Below are 24,872 nucleotides of genomic sequence, written 5' to 3' on the forward strand. Positions count from 1 at the left end.
AGACTTAGTTCGCACGATTTTGATCCAGTATAGTGGTCGCCAGAGCATTTTTCACAGACTGGCTTTTTAAGGCAGTAGTTTCGCGTATGTCCAAAATCTTGGCATCTAAAGCACTGCACCAATTCTTTACTGTGCTTTGCCTTAATTACTGTTACTCTGTGCCTTCCAATTTGAGTAATCTTAAGTGCCTCTGCAATATTTGGTGTTTTCTTTAGGTTCACGTAGAACATACTCTGTCTTGTTTTTAAGTTATTTATTTCATGATCATCCTCTTCATTTATTTCAATATTACGCCAGTTTGGTTTCCTGGGGCAGTAGATGTTCATGACTGTGAAACCCTTGTCGGTGAAAGTGTGCTCAATTAAGTGTTTTGGTACATTTGGATGGATATCTCGAATAATCAATCTGTACGGCGTATCCTCTCTCAACTGATGGTGCCAGAATTCACAGTTTTGCTTCGTCAGCATATCAATAACTGTTCGAAAAGCTTGGGAATTTTTTGCATATATACGCGAAACTCCAAATCTGGATGTGCGAATGTCATACTCATCAGCTGGAATTACAGAATTGAGGGCGTCTTCGAGTTTGTCCATTTTATTCACTTGCGGCACGCAAATAGCTGGTGGCTTAGGCACTATGCTTGGCTGCTGCTCATTGCTAGCTTCGTTTGCTACTAGCCCATGTTGCTCTTCTTCGTCCAGTTCCATGACAGATTCAGCTTCTTCAGATAGCGCTGCATAGCGATTATTTAGAAGTGCTACTGAAGGGGTAGTAACAGGTGTAAAATTTTGGCGGCCCTTGAATGGGTGATTTTTTGGAATAGCTGGGTGTGTAGTTTTTTTAATTGTTTTTGAGACTTTATCAGCTCTTTTTTGCTTTTTACTAATAGAGACCATCGGCATCTGAAAGCTACAATCTTTTCCTTGGGATACTTTTTTGGCTAAGCTTGAAGTAGACGCCTCAGCTCTCGAGGTGCTCGGTACTGAACATATGCTGCCAGTTACGGTATTTGCCATTGAGTAATTCGCTGGACATTTCCCTGTTGAAAAAGATAGTGTGCTCGTGGTAATAGTGCTTGTAGTCGTTGCGATCAAGCTACTATTGTAGTTAGGCGTTCCAATTGCCTTATATAGGTCTTTAGCCAAGCTGGCACGGAATTCTGCAGGTGCACCAGCTATTTTCCTCATCTTATCAGTCGCTGAAAGCTTATCACTAAGCTGGGAATGATCAGGTGAGTCTACGTCCATTTTTTGGCACTTCACGAAATTTGCTTGTTACAAATTTGTGGTTGCCTAGCATCAAGAATTCTTGCTACTAAGAAAAGTTGAGCTTTTGTTGCCCTTCGTTTGCGGCTGCGCGCAGGGCGAGGGCAAAAGCTTGCCCGCTGTACGACAGCTTACTTCGCTTACTGTTCTTTGTTGTTCTCGTGTTACCGACACCGCTACGCAGTGTCTAAAAATAGATTCTCGTGCGAGATAAGCACACAGAATGCTCTTTGCGATTATTTAGAAACTTTAATGCGCGACACGTCCGTCTTCGACGAATGTATGGAAAGAACTCAAGTAGTCCTTTTACCTTTTAAACTCTTCTCAAATTCTGCTCCAAATGCCTATCTGTCGAAACAGTCCGTACTCCACTCCAAGACCAGCCTTGCTTGACATCGTACATTTTTGTGCCGCTCTGTGCGAAATTTGAATTTTTATTGCTGATCGATGCCTGCACCACATTATATGGCACGGCCACCTCTCCTTTCAGCTCCCCTCCCCCCACCTCCTCATCTAAAATTATGCGTATTAAGGTCGTTTGGGGGGTAGTATCTGTGCGGGCTGATAGCTTGTTGCTGACATAAATTTGCCACGCCGTCTGTGCTCTGTGTAAATGTGGCAGCTGCGTTGGAAGCCCTCGGTGCCTCGCTGCCTCTCCGCCTCGCTGGAAGCTGCCACAATATTGACTTGACCCTTCTGTTCTGTTGTCGCGCCTTTTATAATGCTAATATTTTTAGGGCATTGTCAAGATTTATTGAAATTGCTGCGGCTCGAATCGTCCATAAACGCTGGAGATATCTGCCAGATTGCCGCGTGGCAAAAAGGTGCAAGCACTTACTGCCCACCCCGCCCCTCACGGGTAATATCAGCCATCGCCCACATGGCGTATACGTGATTGCGGAAAGGAGTTGGTTAGATGGGATACGCGGGCGGGAGACAGGGTGGTGACAATTAAATTGTCATTTCGTAGTTGCAACGCTTGTTGCTGGCTCTTGTCTCGCCTCGTGTTGCATAACTGGCAACGTTTTTGTAATTAAAACAACTAATTGGCAAGCAAAAACTATTGGCCAGAAGCAGCGCTGCAGCATCTTTTGCAGGAAAGCAGAGCTGAAGGCTGAAGGAGGGGTAACGCCTGACTCTGGGCATCATAAAATAGTATTAGAAAAAATAGTTGCATAAATTTTCAGCTAAAAGTTCCTGACATTTGAGGTAAAGGCTGAAAAGGAGAAGCAAAAAGATTGAATGAATATATGTTTTCCTTAAAATCTCTCTTTAAGACTCTGTAGTGCAACAAATGGCAGGTTTTCATCTGTGATAAAAGCGTCTTAGGGCATGCCACACGTGTTATTTGGAAAGCTCACAGCTCAAAGAGAAAGAGAGAGAGTGAGATCCAATCCCCTTCTGCGGCACACCTGTTTGTGCCCTTCTCGGTGTTCCCTTAAGCCTCAGGCTTTTGCCCACAAACGAAGCATTCTGCAGGAAACAATAGGGTGTGGGGTTGGGGTTACGATTTTACAACAATATTATTTTTCCATCAACAACATCAGCAAAAATCAATCAAATTCAATTAAAATGCAGCCAAAGGATACAAAAATCAGCCGCACAACGGCTAGAAAAACGTGAAAACCAAAAAGCAATTATGCAAAATTAATTTCATTTCAAAATGAGATAGAACAAAACGAGATTGTCAGTGGCAGAAATGCAAAAATGATAATTACAGATATGTATATAGTTATAATGGCCAAAAAAGGGAGGCAGGAGAAGTTGGAAAATAAATTAAACACTCATTACACTCTTCGCTGGCCAAATCAATCAAACATGCAGTCGTGGGCGGGGCAGCATCAGAATCCTCTATGTAAACATGCTAATAACAGTTGCAATTAAACATCCGCACATACGAGTGTATACGAGTATGGTTATAGGATAAATACTACTATGGTAATGCGCAACAACAATAATAATAGAAATAGTGACAATGATTGCAACAATTTTTATACCCGATAGTCAAAATGAGTATTGGGGTATATTAGATTTGTGGTAAAAGTGGATGTGTGTAACGTCCAGAAGGAATCGTTTCCGACTCCATAAAGTATATATATTCTTGATCAGCATCAATAGCCGAGTCGATTGAGCCATGTCTGTCTGTCCGTCTGTCCGTCCGTCCGTCTGTCCGTCTGTCCGTCCCTATTAGCGCCTAGTGCTCAAAGACTATAAGAGCGAGAGCAACGATGTTTTGGATCCAGACTTCTGGGATATGTCACTGCTACGCCCCCACAAAAGACGAAAATCTGTGGCATCCACAATTTTAAAGATACGAGAAAACCAAAAACGCAGAATCGTAGAGAATGACCATATCTTTTAGACTGCAGAATTTGAATAAGATCGTATTATTATTATAGCCAGCAACAAGAAAACAATTTCATTTTTTCTCGCCCTGTCTCTCTCTAACACACACGTAGCATATCCGGCTTTGCTTGGAGTAAAACATTAGGGCCTAGATCTCAGAGACTATAAAAGCTAGAGCAACCAAATTTGGTACCCACACTCCTAATATATCGGACCGAGACGAGTTTGTTTCAAAATTTCGCCACACCCTCTTCCGCCCCCGCAAAAGACGAAAATCTGTTCCATCCACAATATTGAGGATACGAGAAAACTAAAAACGCAGAATCATAGATAATGATCATATCTATCAGATTGCTGAATCTGGATCAGATCAGATCATTTTTATAGCCAAAAGAAACAAATCAATTTGCACTGGCTACGCAGCCCCCGACGTCACGCTCAGACTGATTTTCTGTCTCTCTCGCACGCACTCTTTGTCGTGTCGTTCAATATTAGCGGCGTCTGCCGGAGGAGAGCCATACTGACTTAGTATCGGGTATAACTGTAGAGTTGTAGAGCGGTGTCCGCTGCAACTCACAACGTTCCCCCTCGTTCTGTTTACACATGATATGCACATACATTTGAATCTAGATACATTGGGGGCGTATAATTTTTGCTAAAATATATTTTTGTATTCTCGTTTTTGTAGGCCCTGTATCCTTTTTGTGCGTGTGTGTGTGTGTGTGCGGCTCTTACATTTACACAAGTGAAAAAATTCCCAAAGCACAAATCCTAAAAAAACTTTTGTTACTTTTTGTTAGGGTTTCCCAGGAATGAGGAGGATTCCCCCCTCCCCACATACCCACACACAGAATACCATTGATGCAGGCTAAAGCAGTCAAGTGGCAATAGTGGGCTTTATAAGAATACAGGGATGTGCGTGTTGACAGCGTAGCCCTACCCTTGAAGGGGGATAGGAAACAGCTTTAAAGCTTACCCTGAAAAAGCAACCAACGCAAAATTTCTCTATTATTGTTTGAAAACTTTAAGATAGTTTCTTAGAAACGGAATTCATTTCTTTTGAAAAAGTGAAACAGAAAATGTTTTTGTTCGGAAGGAATTTGTGAAGCAAAACTATTACATTCACAACAAATAAGAACTCCAGAAATGTATAGTCCCTATGTATCCTAACCATAAAACAGGTCGCAAATTTTCGCATCCACCTGCGGATATTACTTGCTAAAGTGATTTATCTCCAAAAGTCATTTCAAATGCAGTTCATTCACAAAATCTTCCGCCCATCCATTGCCCAATTAGAATTCCAATCAATTTTCCATTTCCTGCAAAAAAAGACCCCTTGCTGACTACGCCTGTTCCAAAAAAAATGTGCACCGCTCGCCTGCTCCCGTTTGACCAGCCAAAAATGTCACCAAATATACATATGTACATACATACAAACTTATTTCTTGTCCTGGAAAAGTTTGTACTGCTCTGGTGGGTCCTGCTGTGTTCTGGTGAGGCCATGTCCTTTGTGTGGTTGTCGCCATAGCCACATTGATCGTTTAGATATTAGTTCTCGTGTCGGCTCTGAATGCAAACAACATTTTATCTATTCAGAGTCGTAAATTTGAGATTATTTTGTGGCATATTTAAATTTAGCAAGCAAGAGGCTGTGGGGCAAGAACAGAAGAGCGGTAAAGGAGAGTCAGTCGTAAGTGATGTCTGCTTGCTGCCATGCCTTCGAAATTAAAGTGAATTTTGCGGTTTGACTGCCTCGGATGGAAATAGGAATAGAAGGCCTGACGAAGGCACTTGGGAGTGCGCAGTGCAGTCTTCCCCATTCCCCTTAGCCACTATTCCCTCCAACTTTTCACTCTACTTAAGCTGTGTGCTCTTGCTCTTTCAACTTGAATGCAATTTGAAAGTAAAACGACTACAAATTGTCTTGCTGGGGCATTGATTGATTTCCCAAGAAAATGGAAAATAGACGGCGCCGAGCTGCGAGAATCTCCGGCGAACAAGAGCCAGAGCCAACAGCAGCAGCAGCAGTAGAATAAGTGTTAGCAGAAGAGGAAGATCTAGAGGTCCGACTATAAATACATCTCTCCTTTTCCGAACGCATTAGGAGTACAAAAACAAAAGGAAAAACACATGTAAGAAGACGGACGAAACATTTCTAATGACTGCGGTGACACTTTTGTGGAAGCGTGCATACGCACACACACAGCTAGAGTCACTCTGATGCATATACAATTACACAGATATACAGAGATACACAGATACAGAGATAAAGAGAAATAGCTGAGAAGAGGAGTTGCATACCTGTGCATTCTGGCTGATAAAATTAGAACGTGAATGTGTGAACTTAGGAACAGGAAACTACGGCGGGGTGCCAGACAGACATCTTAATATATACACAGATAAGATACACAAGGAGATGTACGAGTATACATAGATACTTACTTCTGTGCCTGGCATGCAGATCAGATGCAGATACAGAGAAAAAGCGTATTGCGAATTGGGAATGAACATTGAAGCCAAACGAATTGATAGACTTGGACCTTAAACTTTCCAATTACGAATAAAATACTATATGTACTCGATTTAACCTGCAGAAAACTTATATCTTCCACTTATTTAGTGAAACGACTCTCTGAAAGCCATAAAGTTAGTTAATATCGACTCATCCCTAGAGTTATGGACTCCCTTTCCGTCCTCCCCCGCCACATCGATTATAAATAGCCGACTCATAATATTCTTGTTGGCCTGTCGTGTTCGTGCGATTAAAGCTGCCACAATAAAAAGCTACAGGCAGCTCCAGGCCGCTGCTGCTGAGTCTGTGCCTGTGTGCGTCTGTGTGCCGCGCCTCTGTAAACTCTGTGTGTTTCTGTGTGAGTGATTTTCCCTCTCACTTGCCTGAAGTCGACGGTCGACAGCCAGAACCATCGTCGACTTCGGCCAGCCGTCGTCTGTGGATCAGTTGAGTTTTGTGCGTTGTGCGGTAAAGTTGCCCAAACCAGAGCATCCAGAGCAACGCCAGAGCAACAGTGCAACAGTGCAACACCAGTGCAACCAGAGAGCAAAGGAACAGCAGACAGCAGTGTGCATCCTCCAGAGACATCGCAGCTCAGCAGATTCAGCTCCAGGCTTACTTACAGGCTCCCCAATCGCATTTGTTAGCCACAGCAACAAGTCCCCCACCCACCCAGTCGGAAAATGAGAGAAATTGTCCATCTGCAGGCCGGCCAGTGCGGCAACCAAATTGGCGCTAAGGTAAGCCCCATTATTTTTGTATTTTCCTTTGCTTCGGCTCTGTTTTTCGTTGTTGCTGTAGTTTTTGTTGCTGCTGGCCAATTCGATTCGATTGTTAATTTATGCACAATGACCGAAAACGTTTTTCAATGAGTTTCCAAAATGATCGGGCTGGGACCCAGTGCGCCGTCTTCGCCTTTTTCGGCGCATTCAGCAATTAAAGCGAAAGAAAATTAACAGAATGCCAGACTTCAAATAAAATGCAAAGTGCAACCAACATTTATCAAGTAAAGAAATGTATTTCGACTTTGTCCGGCACTCCACATGCCCTTTCTAAATGGTCAGAAAACGGGTTGGGCCGGCTGCAGATCCAGAAAAGTGATTCATTGTGAACCCATTGTCGACTTCCAGGGAGGCCCAGGAGCAGGGCCGAGGAGGCGGAGGCGGAGGAGAATTATGGCATGTTGATGTAAGGCGCAAATCGGCAAGAAAAAAGCCAGGGAACCGTTTTTGAGATTTCTTTTTATACCCGATACTCAAAATGAGTATTGGGGTATATTAGATTTGTGGTAAAAGTGGACGTGTGTAACGTCCAGAAGGAATCGTTTCCGACCCCATAAAGTATATATATTCTTGATCAGCATCAATAGCCGAGTCGATTGAGCCCTGTCTGTCCGTCTGTCCGTCCGTCCGTCCGTCCGTCCGTCCGTCCGTCCGTCCGTCCGTCCGTCCGTCCGTCCGTCTGTCCGTCCCCTTCAGCGCCTAGTGCTCAAAGACTATAAGAGCTAGAGCAACGATGTTTTGGATCCAGACTTCTGTGATATGTCACTGCTATAAAAATATTTCAAAACATCGCCCCGCCCACTTCCGCCCCCACAAAGAACGAAAGTCTGTGGCATCTACATTTTTAAAGATACGATAAAACCAAAAAGGCAGAATCGTAGAGGATGACTATATGTTCTAGAGTGTAAAATCTCAACCAGATCGTATAACTATTATAGTCAGAATCAAGAAAACAATTTCATTCTTTCTCGCTCTGTCTCTCTCTAACACACAGGTTTCATGGTCGGTTTTGCCAATTGCAAAATATAAGTTCAAGGATCTCAGAACCTATAAGATCCAGAGCAACCAAATTTGGTATCCACACTCCTGTGATATCGGACCTTGACCGTTTCGTGTCCAAATTTCGCCACACCCCCTTCCGACCCCGCAAAGGACGAAAATCTGGGGCATCCACAAATCTCAGAGGCTATTAAGGCTAGAGTAACCAAATTTGGTATCCGCATTTCTGTTAGATCTCACTATAAAACGTATATCTCAGAATTTCGCCCCACCCCCTTCCGCCCCCACAAAGGACGAAAATCTTTTGCATCCACAATATTGCACATTCGAGAAAACTAAAAACGCAGAATCATAGATAATGACCATATATATCAGATTGCTGAATCTGGATCAGATCGGATCGTTTTTGTAGCCAAAAGCAAGAAATCAATTTGCAGTGGCCACGCAGCGCCCGACGTCACGCTCAGACTGATTTTCTGTCTCTCTCGCACGCACTCTTTGTCGTGTGGTTCAATATTAGCGGCGTCTGCCGCAGGAGAGCCATACTGACTTAGTATCGGGTATAACTGTAGAGTTGCGGTGTCCGCAGCAACTCACAACGTTCCACCTCGTTTTTTGTGCATTTTTGCTTGAGGCATTGACAAGTTGGTCCCCGTTGAGTGGATTTTTCTGTGGAATCAATGTCAATGCTTAGCGTCTCCGTCCCCGTCTCCGTCTCCGTCTGCGCCTCCATCTGGGACTTTGATTAATATCCAGTTCCAAATACTTACTGTGGAAACGTTTGGAAACAGCCAACAACTATTGCTGATAACATTATTAGCAAATTAAAGTATGGCTAAACAGAAAATAAAAGATAAGCGGCCTAGGCCCCACATCATCATCATCACTTGTTGTGACTCAATTTAGGAGCGAATGTGGGGGGCAGAGCGGCATCGAGAGGCAGAGTACGAGTACGAGGCGACTACGATGAGCAGTTGACTTGGTAATTTGAGGAGCGAACCCCCTCGTAATGTGAGACCCCAAAAACAAGAAGAACGAAGAGGTCGGCCCGAAGAAAGACAGCCGCAAGAACAGCTGAGTGGACATTAAAACACTCAAAAATGTGACAGGCAGCGCTCTCTGCCTACATATGCGAATGCTTTTGGCCAAAGGAAAACCTCACAAGTGCAAAGGAAGTGAGTCACCCTTTGGGGTATACTGTTACAGGATATCGGGGCTGCATACCAATTCCGAATTGGTTCTCCGTTTCCGTTTTTAGCACATGATACGACGATAAATGCATATTAATTGTAAGCCCAGATTATATTAAATTCAAGAGGGAGAAAGAGACTGCAACTGATTGCTAGAGTCAATAAACCCATTCGCTTTTTCTTTCTTATCGCCTCTCTTTTTGACACCCCACAGCAGCTGGAAAAAAAGACAAATGCCCCAAGATCGGTTGTGCCGCCTTCCTTCAATCAAAAGAATTCCTCTTGATGCCAAATGTTTTGTATCTGGCAATACTTCTCTGCCTTTTTGCATACGTATATTTCTTTCTTTTGAAAGAACTTGCAGAAGAGGCATTACGAGTACTCGTACAGCCCGGGAAGTCAGTGATCCTCTGGAGGGAGGGAGGGGGGCTAGGGATAGATTGGATGGAGCTTCTGCTTCAGACTGGCTCCAAGTTCATGCCCGAGTGATTTTCTCTTCAAGAGCCAGAAAGACAACTAGAAATGGGGAGAGAAGGAGGGGTCTGAATCAGCAGCAGCGCAGCCGTGGAGGAGTCGAGTCTTTGGCTACTTCATGGCGGCTTCCAGACATGCAACACTTAATGAGGGCGTCTCAATTGCCCGTCGCCAGATGATCGCATGCAAGAGGCGTGACAGGCGCGGTAGGCGCGGCGGGCGGGGCGGTTTAAAGGAAGAGGTGGGGCCAGGCGGGGAGCGGAGGGGAGCGAATAGGAGTTGCAACTGCAACAGTTGCCATGCAGCAGAGCTTTTGAAATTAATTACAAAAGAAAAGTTATAGACTTTGTGAGGAGGGGAGGTGGACGTGAACAGCGGCATGAACAACGAAATTTTTAGAACAGATGTCGAGATGGGGAAAATCTACGAAAAAGAGGAACACCTTTCAACTTAAATTAATAATTAAAGTATACATACAATCAAATGTTAAAAACGCAATAGGATTCCTGATCTGTTCAGGAATTTCCCTCTCCAAGCTGAATTCTTTTCCACTGAGGAAACAATCCCAACCTCAGCATCGATACATCTATAATTACAATCTAACTGTATGCCACATTTACAGCTCCAAGCCCCAACACTCTCACGATCCACTGCAGTTAACATTCACCGAAAAAAGGCAATTTTCCGGCAAGACCATTATCATCAAAAGGAAAAATCCGAAATGAAAAATTGGTTGAATGTAAAAGTAAAGCGATCAGCGATTGTCGGGCAGGAAGTGGAAGGGGAATTGAGTGGAAAGACAGAGCTAGAGAGAAATAAATAACGATTTTTCACTTCAACAGTTTTGTGTGCTAATTTAGTGTTCATATTCGTTGTTGTGTGGCTTTCCTCTGCCGGCCGTTCATCCGTCCGTTCGGCCTTATATAGTGAGCTTTTTTGCTGCGGCACCAGCCATGGTTTAGCTCCATAATAGCAGCGGCCACACTCCAATTAAATTTGATGATCTTGCTAAGATTGCAGTTGCTTGAGATTCATTTTTCTGTAGATGTTGCTGCTCTTAGTTTCTTTCCTTCTCGTTCATTTTTAAACAAACAAGCCCAACAAGAACCAGCACCAGTCCACCAGTACCTCACTCCACAGTCCCTGACTTGTTTATAGTCTCACCCGTCAAGTTCAAGTGCTAAAGGGAAATATCTCAGACATCGGGTTGGGGAATCGCTAACATTTTTATTATTTCCTCTCGACTTTTGGGGTATGGTATCCAAGAGATCGAGACTCTGGGCTGTTGCCAGGTCAGGCCGGCTACGTCTCGCTCCACTGGAGCCCCGTGGACGAGCCCGAAAATAGTCCAGCTCTACACCATTCGACGCCCCAATTCGATTCCCCCATTCGATTCCCCAATTTGAGAGGCTAATGTGTAACTAACTCTGGCAGCAATTCCCCAATTTGGCTCTGTTAAACGCAGCAAGACTATTGCAGAGCATTTCCTCAATAAATCTACTGGATACAGAATGATATACTTAATTTATAGCAATTTAATCCGTGGCCCCGTCTAATGATGTTGTCGCCATGCCCAGCCCCAGCCCCTGGCCCCTGCCCTATGCTTCTTCTGCCTCTGCCTCGTGTTGGGTCGTTGGCCTGCAGAAGATTCACAGCCAGAAGATTCTATATATCGTGTATGAGTCAGCAGTCCCAGTCGCAGCCGGAGTCGTGGCCTCTCTGTCGGTCCCATCCCATCCCATCCCAATCCCATCCCACGGGCTGAACTATTTTTAAATGCATTTTTCGCTGCCTAAGGTTGCACCCCAGGAGCGATGCGACTCTGCTTGGAAGTTTCGTCCCATACATCGAGAGGGAAACTATACGTACCATATTTTTTACTGGCCCGGACGTATCTATCTTTTAAATTTAGCACTAAATCAGGGCATGTCCCGAGCGTCCATAACTGACGGCTCGGTTTGAAAAACTAAACATAAATTTATTTTCCCCATTTTTTCATTTTTTTTTGTTTGTTTCGTTTTTTGGGCAATCTGTCTCACTTTTGATGCCACAGGGCCCCATATATGGACTTTCCAAATGTACGAGTATATTTTTTTGAAAACCTCAAACTTTATGGGCTGCGGCTGCGCCTTGTTGTTTGTCACATTGTCACATCGGAGGAGGCAAAAACAGACATTTTTAGAATTGTTTTCTTTTCCCCGTTATTGTTGTTGGCGTTACTGTTGCTGTTGTTTTTTCGGGCGGTCTCTGCGGCCGCCGCCATATGTCAAGCGGGCTCAGGCCCAACATGAACTCTGACACGGCTGGGTAGGCACAATTATTCAATTTGATAAACGACTCGAGAAGCATACTAACACTTTGTGTGTGGTGTGTGCTAAAATATCTGGCGATTGCCAAGTGCTTGATAAATAGTGGATGTCGGCTTTGGTCCATAAAGACATCTTGGTGGTCTCTTGGCTGGGAGATAAGACAGATATAATAAAGATGCGGGAGCCCATTTCCTTTCTTTTCAGTTCTGGGAGGTTATTTCGGAGGAGCACGGCATTGACGCAAATGGCATCTATGTGGGCGACAGTGATCTGCAGTTGGAGCGTATCAGCGTCTACTACAACGAGGCATCAGGTAAGACGACGCCACCTCCACCCAAACAGTTCTCGTTTTATAATATCTAATGTATCTGTGCAGCTGTGACGCGCTCGTCGGGTGGCAAATATGTGCCACGTGCCATCCTGTTGGATCTGGAGCCGGGCACCATGGAGTCGGTGCGCTCTGGACCCTACGGCCAGCTCTTCCGTCCAGACAACTTTGTGTTTGGGCAGTCGGGCGCCGGCAACAACTGGGCCAAGGGTCACTACACGGAGGGTGCCGAACTGGTGGACAATGTCCTGGATGTGGTGCGCAAGGAATGCGAGAACTGCGACTGCCTGCAGGTGAGTGTGCAGCACCCCGAGCCGAAGCGAACAGAAATGTAACCCAACTCCAACGATCCACAGGGCTTCCAGCTGACCCACTCGCTGGGCGGCGGAACCGGCTCCGGCATGGGAACGCTGCTCACTTCGAAGATACGAGAGGAGTATCCGGACCGCATCATAAACACGTACTCGGTGGTGCCCTCGCCGAAGGTGTCCGACACGGTGGTGGAGCCCTACAACGCCACCCTGCCACAACTTCAACGGGTTGAGAACACAGACGAGACGTACTGCATCGACAACGAGGCCCTGTACGACATCTGCTTCAGGACTCTAAAGGTATCGAATCCCAGCTACGGGGACCTCAATCACCTGGTCTCGCTCACAATGTCCGGGGTGACCACCTGCCTGCGCTTCCCCGGTCAGCTAAACGCCGATCTCCGCAAGCTGGCTGTCAACATGGTTCCATTCCCGCGTCTGCACTTCTTCATGCCTGGATTCGCGCCGCTCACCTCGCGTGGCTCGCAGCAGTACCGTGCCCTGTCCGTCCCGGAGCTTACCCAACAGATGTTCGACGCCAAGAACATGATGGCCGCCTGTGATCCACGCCATGGCCGCTACCTCACCGTGGCTGCCGTCTTCCGGGGCCGCATGTCCATGAAGGAGGTGGACGAGCAGATGCTGGCGGTGCAGAACAAGAACAGCTCGTATTTCGTCGAGTGGATACCGAATAACGTGAAGACGGCCGTGTGCGACATCCCGCCCAAGGGCCTAAAGATGTCGTCAACCTTCATTGGCAACACCACGGCCATCCAGGAGCTCTTCAAGCGCATCTCCGAGCAGTTCTCGGCCATGTTCCGACGCAAGGCGTTCTTGCATTGGTACACCGACGAGGGCATGGACGAGATGGAGTTCACCGAGGCGGAGAGCAACATGAACGATCTGGTCTCCGAGTACCAGCAATACCAGGAGGCAACGGCCGACGACGAGTTCGATCCCGATGTTAACCAGGAGGAGGTCGAGGGCGATTGTATTTAATGGTGTGGCCAGAGGAATGAGGTGCGTGCGTGAGGGGGAGCGCGTGTTTCTGCGCGGCATGCGGCAACAGCTGTCTGCCAAGCACTGCAGCATTCTCTGAAAACAGTCCACAAACACACTCACACACGAATAAACAATCACCACTACTGACACATAGCACAGCACACAGATATACACATACACAGAGACAGACAAACATACAGACAGTCAGACAGGAAAGGTCAAGCGTAGTTAGAACATCAAACGGAAATGTTCCAAAGCTCTAGCTCTTCCTCCTACCATCTACCTACCATCTCACTCACCCCTGCCCCTGTGTTATTCTAACTCTCACTCTTACTCTATCTATCTCTTTCTATATCTGTAATTCATGCTCATCTCTTACCCTCTTCTCATCTTCATCATCTTTCATCTAAACCCCTCCTCTACGCTACACTTTACGCTACACCGGAGGCACGTCTATCGCATTTCTCGCAGCCATTTTCATCCACTTTCCATCCAAAAGTCCCCGAATTTTTCTTCTCAATCAAACGTTTCATTCATTTAGGGCACAAAGAAACAAAATCAATCTCCCAATTTTATTATATACCTATTTATATGCAACTCTAGCAAACCTCACATAAGCATCTAGTATTTTGAAATAAAAACGAGGGGGAACGTTGTGAGTTGCTGCGGAGACCGCAACTCTACAGTTATACCCGATACTAAGTCAGTATGGCTCTCCTCCGGCAGACGCCGCTAATATTAAACGACACGACAAGGAGTGCGTGCGAGAGAGACAGAAAATCAGTCTTATCGTGACGTCGGGGGCTGCGTAGCCAGTGCAAATTGATTTGTTCCTTTTGCCTATAAAAATTATCTGATCTGATCCAGATTCAGCAATCAGATAGATATGGTCGTTATCTATGATTCTGCGTTTTTAGTTTTCTCGAATCTGCAATATTGTGGATGCAAAAGATTTTCGTCCTTTGTGAGGGCGGAAGGGGGTGGGGCGAAATTCTGAGATATACGTTTTATAGTGAGATCTAACAGAAGTGCGGATACCAAATTTGGTTACTCTAGCCTTAATAGTCTCTGAGATTTGTGGATGCCCCAGATTTTCGTCCTTTGCGGGGTCGGAAGGGGGTGTGGCGAAATTTGGACACGAAACGGTCAAGGTCCGATATCACAGGAGTGTGGATACCAAATTTGGTTGCTCTGGATCTTATAGGTTCTGAGATCCTTGAACTTATATTTTGCAATTGGCAAAACCGACCATGAAACCTGTGTGTTAGAGAGAGACAGAGCGAGAAAGAATGAAATTCTGATTCTGACTATAATAATTATACGATCTGGTTGAGATTTTACACTCTAGAACATATAGTCATCCTCTACGATTCTGCCTTTTTGGTTTTATCGTATCTTTAAAAATGTAGATGCCACAGACTTTCGTCTTTTGTGGGGGCGGAAGTGGGCGGGGCGAAGTTTTGAAATATTTTTGTAGCAGTGACATATCACAGAAGTCTGGATCCAAAACATCGTTGCTCTAGCTCTTATATTCTTTGAGCACTAGGCGCTGAAGGGGACGGACAGACGGACAGACGGACGGACGGACAGACAGACAGGGCTCAATCGACTCGGCTATTGATGCTGATCAAGAATATATATACTTGGGGTCGGAAACGATTCCTTCTGGACATTACACACATCCACTTTTACCACAAATCTAATATACCCCAATACTCATTTTGAGTATCGGGTATAACGAGGGGGAACGTTGTGAGTTGCTGCGGACACCGCAACTCTACAGTTATACCCGATACTTAGTCAGTATGGCTCTCCTCCGGCAGACGCCGCTAATATTGAACGACACGACAAAGAGTGCGTGCGAGAGAGACAGAAAATCAGTCTGAGTGTGACGTCGGGCGCTGCGTAGCCACTGCAAATTGATTTCTTGCTTATGGCTACAAAAATGATCCGATCTGATCCAGATTCAGCAATCAGATAGATATGGTCGTTATCTATGATTCTGCGTTTTTAGTTTTCTCGAATCTGCAATATTGTGGATGCAACAGATTTTCGTTCTTTGTGTGGGCGGAAGGGGGTAAGACGAAATTTTGAGATATACGTTTTATAGTGAGATCTAACAGGAGTAAGGATACCAAATTTGGTTACTCTAGCCTTAATAGTCTCTGAGATTTGTGGATGCCCCAGATTTTCGTCCTTTGCGGGGGCGGAAGGGGGTGTGGCGAAATTTTGAAACAAACTCGTCTCGGTCCGATATATTAGGAGTGTGGATACCAAATTTCGTTGCTCTAGCTTTTGTAGTCTCTGAGATCTAGGCGCTGATGTTTTACTCTAAGCAAAGCCGCCTATGCTACGTGTGTGTTAGAGAGAGACAGGGCGAGAAAAAATGAAATTGTTTTCTTGATGCTGGCTATAATAATAATACGATCCAATTCAGATTCCGCAGTCTTAAAGATATGGTCATTCTCTACAATTCTACGTTTTTGGTTTTCTCATATCTTTAAAATTGTGGATGCCACAGATTTTCGTTCTTTGTGGGGGCGGAAGTGGGCGGGGCGAAGTTTTGAAATATTTTTGTAGCAGTGACATATCACAGAAGTCTGGATCCAAAACATCGTTGCTCTAGCTCTTATAGTCTTTGAGCACTAGGCGCTGAAGTGGACGGACAGACGGACGGACGGACAGACGGACAGACGGACAGACAGACAGACAGACAGGTACCAATCGACTCGGCTATTGATGCTGATCAAGAATATATATACTTTATGGGGTCGGATACGATTCCTTCTGGACGTTACACACATCCACTTTTACCACAAATCTAATATACCCCAATACTCATTTTGAGTATCGGGTATAATAAAAACGAATTTACACGAAATTCTCGAGAAATGTCCACAAAAAATGTGTACTTAAGACTGATGAAAACAGTTTGGCAATACATGTATATCTAAACCATATATAAACGATATGATATGAAATGAAATGAACTAAGCTCATCCAAAGATAATCAAACACTCTCAAAAGATCAGATCGTACTCGTAACGAAGGCAATTTCTCAAATCATCCGCAATTGTATTTACATAATCTTAGGGCACAAATTAATTAACATTTGTATTCGTGTGCAAAATCGTTCTTTAGTAGTTTTACATAAATACAATAGATACAATACATACATACAATACAATAGAGGGATTCCCTCTATTATATCCAATTTGAAGGGCATTTTCCCGAAAATATATCAGATTATCTGTCATACAAAGCGTTAAAGTATTAAATTAAATCGATGGCTGTAACGTTTTGAAATGCGGTTACTTTTGAATAGTACCTCAAACATCTGCTGTTGGAATTCAAAACAGGGGCGACACTGTGCAATTTCCTTACATTAGCCGCGACATCAACCAGTTTTTTTGTTTGGTTTGTGTATTTGCTACGGGTGCGACTGTGCAATACGATAGTACTATCGATATGTCTATCGAGAGCAGTGTGTATTTTGGCGGTTATTCGAATTCAATGCCGATTGTAATTATTTAAATGAAAAGTTTATTGATTTGGTTGCTTAAACGAACGCTGGGTGTGAATGCTTTGATATAGAATAATTGGTCAAATATATATTGATATAGAATATGCGTAAATCTTATATGAATATATAACTTTTATAGCCTCTCCAGAGAAAAGTCGGTTAATAGATGCATAAGTGAACGAGTAGATTTCCTTAAACAAAACCCAATCTTTCAGCAGCAATCTTCTCCATCTAAGGATCTACTTGACTTGACTTGTCACAAAATACGAACAAAAAGCTCGGCTGCCAGACGGAGTATCATCAGCGAATCTCACAGTCGCACAGACCTTTCCATTAACTGACTCTAGACCTCATATGCCACAAATTCTGTGGAATTAAAAGACATTAAATGACTTCCAGCGGTCTCGTGACACAAACGAAAATCACCGAACAAAAATAAACGAGGGGGAACGTTGTGAGTTGCTGCGGACACCGCAACTCTACAGTTATACCCGATACTTAGTCAGTATGGCTCTGTTCCGGCAGACGCCGCTAATATTAAACGACACGACAAAGAGTGCGTTCGAGAGAGACAGAAAATCAGTCTGAGCGTGACGTCGGGCGCTGCGTAGCCAGTGCAAATTGATTTGTTCCTTTTGGGTATAAAAATGATCCGATCTGATCCAGATTCAGCAATCTGATAGATATGGTCGTTATTTATGATTCTGCGTTTTTAGTTTTCTCGAATCTGCAATATTGTGGATGCAACAGATTTTCGTCCTTTGTAGGGGCGGAAGGGGGTGGGGCGAAATTCTGAGATATACGTTTTATAGTGAGATCTAACAGAAGAGCGGATACCAAATTTGGTTACTCTCGCCTTAATAGTCTCTGAGATTTGTGGATGCCCCAGATTCTCGTCCTTTGGGCGAAATTTGGACACGAAACGGTCAAGGTCCGATATCACAGGAGTGTGGATATCAAATTTGGTTGCTCTGGCTCTTATACGTTCTGAGATCCTTGAACTCATATTTTGCAACTGGCAAAACCGACCATGAAACCTGTGTGTTAGAGAGAGACAGAGCGAGAAAGAATGAAATTGTTTTCTTGATTCTGACTATAATAATTATACGCTCTGGTTGAGATTTTACACTCTAGAACATATAGTCATCCTCTACGATTCTGCGTTTTTGGTTTTATCGTATCTTTAAAAATGTAGATGCCACAGATTTTCGTCTTTTGTGGGGGCGGAAGAAGGCGGGGCGAAGTTTTGAAATATTTTTGTAGCAGTGACATATCACAGAAGTCTGGATCCAAAACATCGTTGCTCTAGCTCTTATAGTCTTTGAGCACTAGGCGCTGAAGGGGACGGACAGACGGACGGACGGACAGACAGACAGGGCTTAATCGACTCGGCTATTGATGCTGATTAAGAATATATATACTTTATGGGGTCGGTAACGATTCCTTCTGGACGTTACACACATCCACTTTTACCACAAATCTAATATACCCCAATACTCATTTTGAGTATCGCGTATAAAATCACAGAAACACAAACAAACACACACAAAAATGAAAATTGATGGCAGAAAATCAAAAAACAAAAGCAGCAGCGCAGAGTCAGCCCAGAGACAGAGCGTAGATCGGGTCTAGTCAACGTTGTTGTCTAAGTCCAATCTAAACTAGTCGAGGCGTTTGCGGTGGCTACTATAGAGTGCATTGACGTGTTGTTTGCATGTGCCTCTAGCACCATGCCCCTGCCACTGCCCCTTGCAGCACCAGCTCTCCCCACCACAATCTCAAACAAGTTTCGTTTTCAGCTTTCTGAAGAATCTGCAACTTGCAGAAAAAACAAGATTTTTTATTTGATTTTTGTCTGTTTCTTTCGGTCGTCGCTCGGCGAGTACATTGCACTTCCCCCAAAAGCCAGCTCCAGCTACAGCCCGAGCTCCATAGCTCCCGAGCTTCAGAGTCAGTCAATGCTGAGGAGGATCGGTAAGGTACGGTACCCGAGTACGCTGTGGCTGTGACTGTGGCTGTGGATACTGGGGGCACGTACACGTAGGTAGGTTGTTGCCTCGGCGCGGTCGTTCGTTGCTTGTTGGTTGTTGCCAAATGAGTGTGAGTTGGTAACTTTTTATTGCTTTTCCATTTTCCTATTTCTTCTTGACGTTACTGCTGCTGTTGCTGCTGCATTTGTACGTGTAATTGCTGCAGATTGATGCCGATTTTGGCCCAATTGCTCGTTTGGATTCGGGCGCTGTGCGCATTCTCAGCCAAAGTCGAAGCACTTCCGCTCTTCATAACCTTTCCTTTGACCTACCCTCAGATGGTCGGCTTCCGTCTCAGTGTGCAGTGTGACATAACTAACGGTTAAACGCACTTTAGCCTGTCGGTCACTCAAAAGTCGCAGACGGAAGAACGTGTTGTATTGTTGTTGCCGGCTCCGAAAGGTTCTCATTCTCAGCCAGCTCTCATACGGAAAGTCATACAGAACGCCGGCCGGCTCCGGATCTCTCGATAAAAAACTGGTTCTCTCTCATGCGTCTTGTTCCGTATACGTAGGTATTGTGTGTGTAGTACTATGTTTGTTCTTAGCCGACTTTTGTTATACCCGATACTCAAAATGAGTATTGGGGTATATTAGATTTGTGGTAAAAGTGGATGTGTGTAACGTCCAGAAGGAATCGTTACCGACCCCATAAAGTATATATATTCTTGATCAGCATCAATAGCCGAGTCGATTAAGCCCTGTCTGTCTGTCCGTCCGTCCGTCTGTCCGTCTGTCCGTCCCCTTCAGCGCCTAGTGCTCAAAGACTATAAGAGCTAGAGCAACGATGTTTTGGATCCAGACTTCTGTGATATGTCACTGCTACAAAAATATTTCAAAACTTCGCCCCGCCCACTTCCGCCCCCACAAAAGACGAAAATCTGTGGCATCTACATTTTTAAAGATACGATAAAACCAAAAACGCAGAATCGTAGAGGATGACTATATGTTCTAGAGTGTAAAATCTCAACCAGAGCGTATAATTATTATAGTCAGAATCAAGAAAACAATTTCATTCTTTCTCGCTCTGTCTCTCTCTAACACACAGGTTTCATGGTCGGTTTTGCCAGTTGCAAAATATGAGTTCAAGGATCTCAGAACGTATAAGAGCCAGAGCAACCAAATTTGGTATCCACACTCCTGTGATATCGGACCTTGACCGTTTCGTGTCCAAATTTCGCCCAAAGGACGAGAATCTGGGGCATCCACAAATCTCAGAGACTATTAAGGCGAGAGTAACCAAATTTGGTATCCGCACTTCTGTTAGATCTCACTATAAAACGTATATCTCCGAATTTCGCCCCACCCCCTTCCGCCCCTACAAAGGACGAAAATCTGTTGCATCCACAATATTGCAGATTCGAGAAAACTAAAAACGCAGAATCATAAATAACGACCATATCTATCAGATTGCTGAATCTGGATCAGATCAGATCATTTTTATAGCCAAAAGGAACAAATCAATTTGCACTGGCTACGCAGCGTCCGACGTCACGCTCAGACTGATTTTCTGTCTCTCTCGCACGCACTCTTTGTCGTGTCGTTTAAGATTAGCGGCGTCTGCCGGAGGAGAGCCATACTGACTTAGTATCGGGTATAACTGTAGAGTTGCGGTGTCCGCAGCAACTCACAACGTTCCCCATCGTTTTTTTTATTTTCGCTGTTGTCTTTTGTAGAACAACAATAACAAGACAAATTGCAGCTAGGAAAATCCACTGAGACCCACACACATGCGCGCCGCATCACTTGGTCATTGATGCGACCGCACCGAAAAAATAACCAAGCTCCAAGCCCCCCATCGCATGTTAGCAGACGTTCACTTGCGGCGTTGCCAAGCTTCTCTTCTCGGCGGCCAAGTCGAAGTCGAGTGCCGCCGTGTGGCAGACAAGTGCTTAGATAAAGGATTTTGTTTCAGTGCATGCAAATTAATGGAATTGAGTGAATCGGAAACCAAACAAACACTAGTCAAGGACGTAACAAGTCCCCTCCCCATTAGGCTAGTGGCTGTTTACTAGAAGTAATTTATTCAAATATGTGAAATGGAATTCCGAATTCCGAATTGTGAGCAAAACGTTATGTTCCTTCTGGTAAATTCTAGATATTCTGCAGCTTCTACCTTGCGCGGCTTAAAATATGTACAGTGATCAACTCATAAATATGCACCATGCCCATGTCTATATCTATTTTGTTTATCAGCCGAAGAGTTCAATCTATGCCATGCCGATGGCAGCCACAGCCACAGCCAGAGATAAGTCCAAGGAAAGAACTCGACTCCTACTTGCTTCCTTTTACGCGGCGGCAGCGGCCTCATTGAAATGCGCATTCCTTGTTCGGTGGGGGTTTTGTTCATCCATATCTATATATCTATGTATCTATTCGGCAGAGCAATCAATCAGCGGCAGCGGCAACAGTGCATTGAGCTGCAATCGAATTAGCATTTGCATCAAATCGCATTTCAAATGGAGGAGACGACGCAACGCATCACAGGCGCAGAAGGTGCTGTGCTACCGTGATGCCGATTGGCATTGGGGGGAGCGAGTGGAGTAGAGTATGTCCTATTTGCTTCGACGAGAACTGGACATTTAATTCAATTTGCAATGGTTACTAGCACCTCGCAGTTGCCTACTTACTGCAGCTACCTGTGGCAACACTCATTAGACAAATTGCCCGGCTCCGATCTGATTTGATTGATTTGCAGCAATGCCAATTACAACAAATGGCCAAACCAGCAAAAGTATCTCCACTTGCGGCTACTCACTCGCAGTTTTGTAATGCTCTGTCGCCTGTCCAGCAGAAACTGGAGCACGCTGGAATACTGCCTGCCTTTCCTGGGAATACCTTACACAGATAGATAGATATAAGTACGTACATAAATCTGTACATCTGTATTTAGTACTCGTAAAACATGAAAATGTGCCAGACATAACGGCACACGACGACGAAGTACTTTGTGGCTTCCGAATTACGAGTAAATTACGGGATAACTGTACAGCGACAGAGACAGCGACGTGCGTTATACAAATGTCAACGGTTAATAAACCCCTGGTCAGCCGAAAACTAAGCGCCGCCCGAAAGACCAGTCCAGACACTCCATCCATCCATCCAGACACCGGACAGCAGACGAACATTACGAGCATTATGGACAGATTCCACGAATTGGCATGCGATAAAAAAAGAAGACACCACCAGATAGATATTTACTGTAGTAATCCGGTTCCAAAGGAATCGACTGCTACAGTGGAAGAACATAGTAAATTGTGATTATCCTGGATCCCCAGAGATGCCACAGACCCCCCAAAGATGATTTTTCATCTGCAAAGATCTCCTTAACATTATACATATGTTCTTCATCTTTGTAACTGATAACGAAGCAGGAGGCTAGGATCTGAAACGGTAGACGAGCAGATGGAGGGTATGATCGAGATCCATGCACGCGTTGCTGCCGGTCTCAGGGTTAGTCGGGTAGAGTGGGGGTGGGGTAGGGAGAGATCGCGTCACGAGCTCGAGCATTAGGGCAAAGACAATAAAAATAAGTTTCGCGTGCGGTTCAAGGTTCAGACGGAAGAAATTTACAGAGAAATGACAGTGTAGGGAGATGAGTCAGCGGAACTAATTCGAGCGGGAGTTGCTTGCGGTGTCATTGCAACTGGGTATGCCCACCCTTCCTTGATCGCACCGGTCCAAATAGGCTAAGTAATGGGTAACGATCCCTAAAATAAACGCTCTAATTCTGCTAGGTTACGTCATCTCGGCGCCACATGATCCTTAATAACGGCAACAATTAACGGGACTTCATTACAAACAGTTTATTCATTAAACTTTTCTACAAGCTCTCATGGCTGCTAAGAGGGTAGATATATATGTATAAAGGCTACTAAAGTAATAAGGATAATATGTTCAAATAAGCTGCAATTAAGATTAATTATATATATAAAAATATCATGATGAAAGATCTTATTAGACTAGGGTCAACTAATTATAACGAGTATATTCAGGAATAATGGTAATTACTTTACACAAATAGAAATATATTCGGATGGTTTTCAGTTTAAATGCAAAAACAAGGGACGGATGGGTGCATCTTTAAAGTGCACAGCAATTGCTTGTGGGGTAATCCCAATCATAAGTTCGGTTGTCGATAGATTCGGAATTGCAGATAGTTACTTTGTTGCGAAAGAGCAGAACAAAACAAACACGTGAACAATTGGATTGGTCAGCGTTACAGTACGGCTGGGAAGTTTACGGTCGAGGCATGGAATCTTTAATGTTGCTTCGACTTGCGTAAAATTTTGAATTCACATATAGCAGACGTTCACAGGTTATCACTCACATTACTATCAAATCCAACGATGAAAGCGCTTCCATGTGGTCGATGAGGGTGGCTGAAAACTTGTAAATATCAGTGTGTCAGAGTAGATAGGCGATACGCGCGAGTATTAGTTTTAGTTCCTTTCCTTCTAGCTGCACATTTCTTTATGATAAGCCAAACAAACCGAATCACACGAAATTAACTTTTAATGTTAATCCTAGGGTCAGTACAATAGTGGGGTTCCAAAGTATTATTCTAATATGAAGAAATGCATGGGCATAGCCATCATGATCGAGACACCGAATGACTTCATCAGCAACGCAAACAGTATTTCGGCACCGGTAAATGTCTTCTCCTTTAGCGTTACTGTTCGTATGCGGGCGGCGTAAGCGACGTAGCAATGACGAAAGTCACTGAAGAGGGAATAGTCAATTTCACACATATGTACATATGTATGTCACTGCACGCGTAGATAAAAGCCCATCGACCGTTTTTCACTGGGGTAGGCCGAGCAAGGCTTGTATGTGTGTGGACCCACGCCGGTACACGCTGCGGTAAATACAGTGATGTACGCCACCACTTGAGGAGCGTTAATTTGTACACTATTTAAGCTCTCCTGAATACCCTGTAGTTTTGAAGTGAAGCTCTGTTCCTGTACGGCTAGTGCGCTTGAAACCGCGGCCTCTATCATGAGTCTGAGCTGCTCGTTTGATATATTCATTTCTAAATTTATGTTCTCTATTACGTCTTCCTGATAATTTATTCCTTTTAGTTTCTGAAATTCTTTTACCAAATCTTGTACTTCCTTATCACACATAACCTAAACAAAAAATGCACCTGTTTTTATTTATTTCACTATCAATCAACTTGCAAGACTAAATTGTGTTTTATGTGGGGTTTTGAGTTTTTTTTTTTTTAATGAACACTCTACTCACATGTTCTTTGTCATAAACTATGTTAGTATAGCTGCTTCTTGATGTCTTCTTGTTGGTAGGTGTATGGTGGTGTATGGTGTACGGTTTATGGTGTATAGTGTACAATTTATGGTGTATGGTAGTATGGTGTCTTCTTTGTCTTCCAGATGCTGCTGGACTTATACTATGTTAGTATAGCTGCTTCTTGATGTCTTCTTGTTGGTAGGTGTATGGTGGTGTATGGTGTACAATTTATGGTGTATGGTAGTATGGTGTCTTCTTTGTCTTCCAGATGCTGCTGGATCTGTTTTTTTTTTTTTTACGTTCAATTGCGTGTATTGGTTTTTAATTTTTGCCGCTGGTTCAGGTTTTGCCGTGGGTTCGAATTAGTTGGGCGCCAATTTTACTTTTATTTCTTTCAATTTTTATTTTATTTTATTCGGTTTGAGATAGGCGTGGCGACGGCCGACGCGGTTGATTTCTCCCCCCGAACTCCTCTACTGCTTACAAGTAAGTTCCCAGCACTCCCGACGCTCACTGCTCGTTCTGCAACATTGTTGCGTACCCAAAACTCTGGTG

The 24,872-nt window shown here is 44.2% G+C and overlaps 1 protein-coding gene, 1 long non-coding RNA gene and 1 pseudogene across 2 annotated transcripts; 1 reads left to right on the top strand and 2 right to left on the bottom strand.

The window, feature by feature from the left end:
- Positions 1–1,589: 1,589 nt before the first annotated feature.
- On the bottom strand, positions 1,590–2,048 carry LOC108158079 (annotated as a pseudogene).
- Positions 2,049–6,567: 4,519 nt separating this feature from the next.
- On the top strand, positions 6,568–14,159 carry LOC108160444 (tubulin beta-3 chain). Its single transcript, XM_017294454.2, has 4 exons — positions 6,568–6,863; positions 12,082–12,190; positions 12,254–12,498; positions 12,562–14,159. Exons 1-4 carry the CDS (start codon positions 6,807–6,809, stop codon positions 13,513–13,515), a joined length of 1,365 nt encoding a protein of 454 aa, XP_017149943.2. The 5' UTR covers positions 6,568–6,806; the 3' UTR covers positions 13,516–14,159.
- An 8,702-nt stretch (positions 14,160–22,861) lies between these two features.
- LOC117193551 lies at positions 22,862–24,539 on the bottom strand. The gene is made up of 2 exons (XR_004474623.1): positions 23,868–24,539; positions 22,862–23,792 (listed from the first exon to the last, which is right to left on the bottom strand). It is a non-coding gene; the product is annotated as an uncharacterized LOC117193551 (long non-coding RNA).
- Positions 24,540–24,872: the final 333 nt, after the last annotated feature.

The sequence above is a fragment of the Drosophila miranda genome (assembly GCF_003369915.1).
Source record: "Drosophila miranda strain MSH22 chromosome Y unlocalized genomic scaffold, D.miranda_PacBio2.1 Contig_Y2_pilon, whole genome shotgun sequence".
NCBI classification, from domain to species: domain Eukaryota; kingdom Metazoa; phylum Arthropoda; class Insecta; order Diptera; family Drosophilidae; genus Drosophila; species Drosophila miranda.

Bases quoted from the DNA above. Each gene is read 5' to 3' on its own strand.
- LOC108160444 (XM_017294454.2), top strand. From the start codon at position 6,807: ATGAGAGAAATTGTCCATCTGCAGGCCGGCCAGTGCGGCAACCAAATT. The intron at 6,864-12,081 runs GTAAGCCCCATT...CTTTCTTTTCAG, and splicing joins GCAACCAAATTGGCGCTAAG to TTCTGGGAGGTTATTTCGGA. The intron at 12,499-12,561 runs GTGAGTGTGCAG...AACGATCCACAG, and splicing joins AGAACTGCGACTGCCTGCAG to GGCTTCCAGCTGACCCACTC.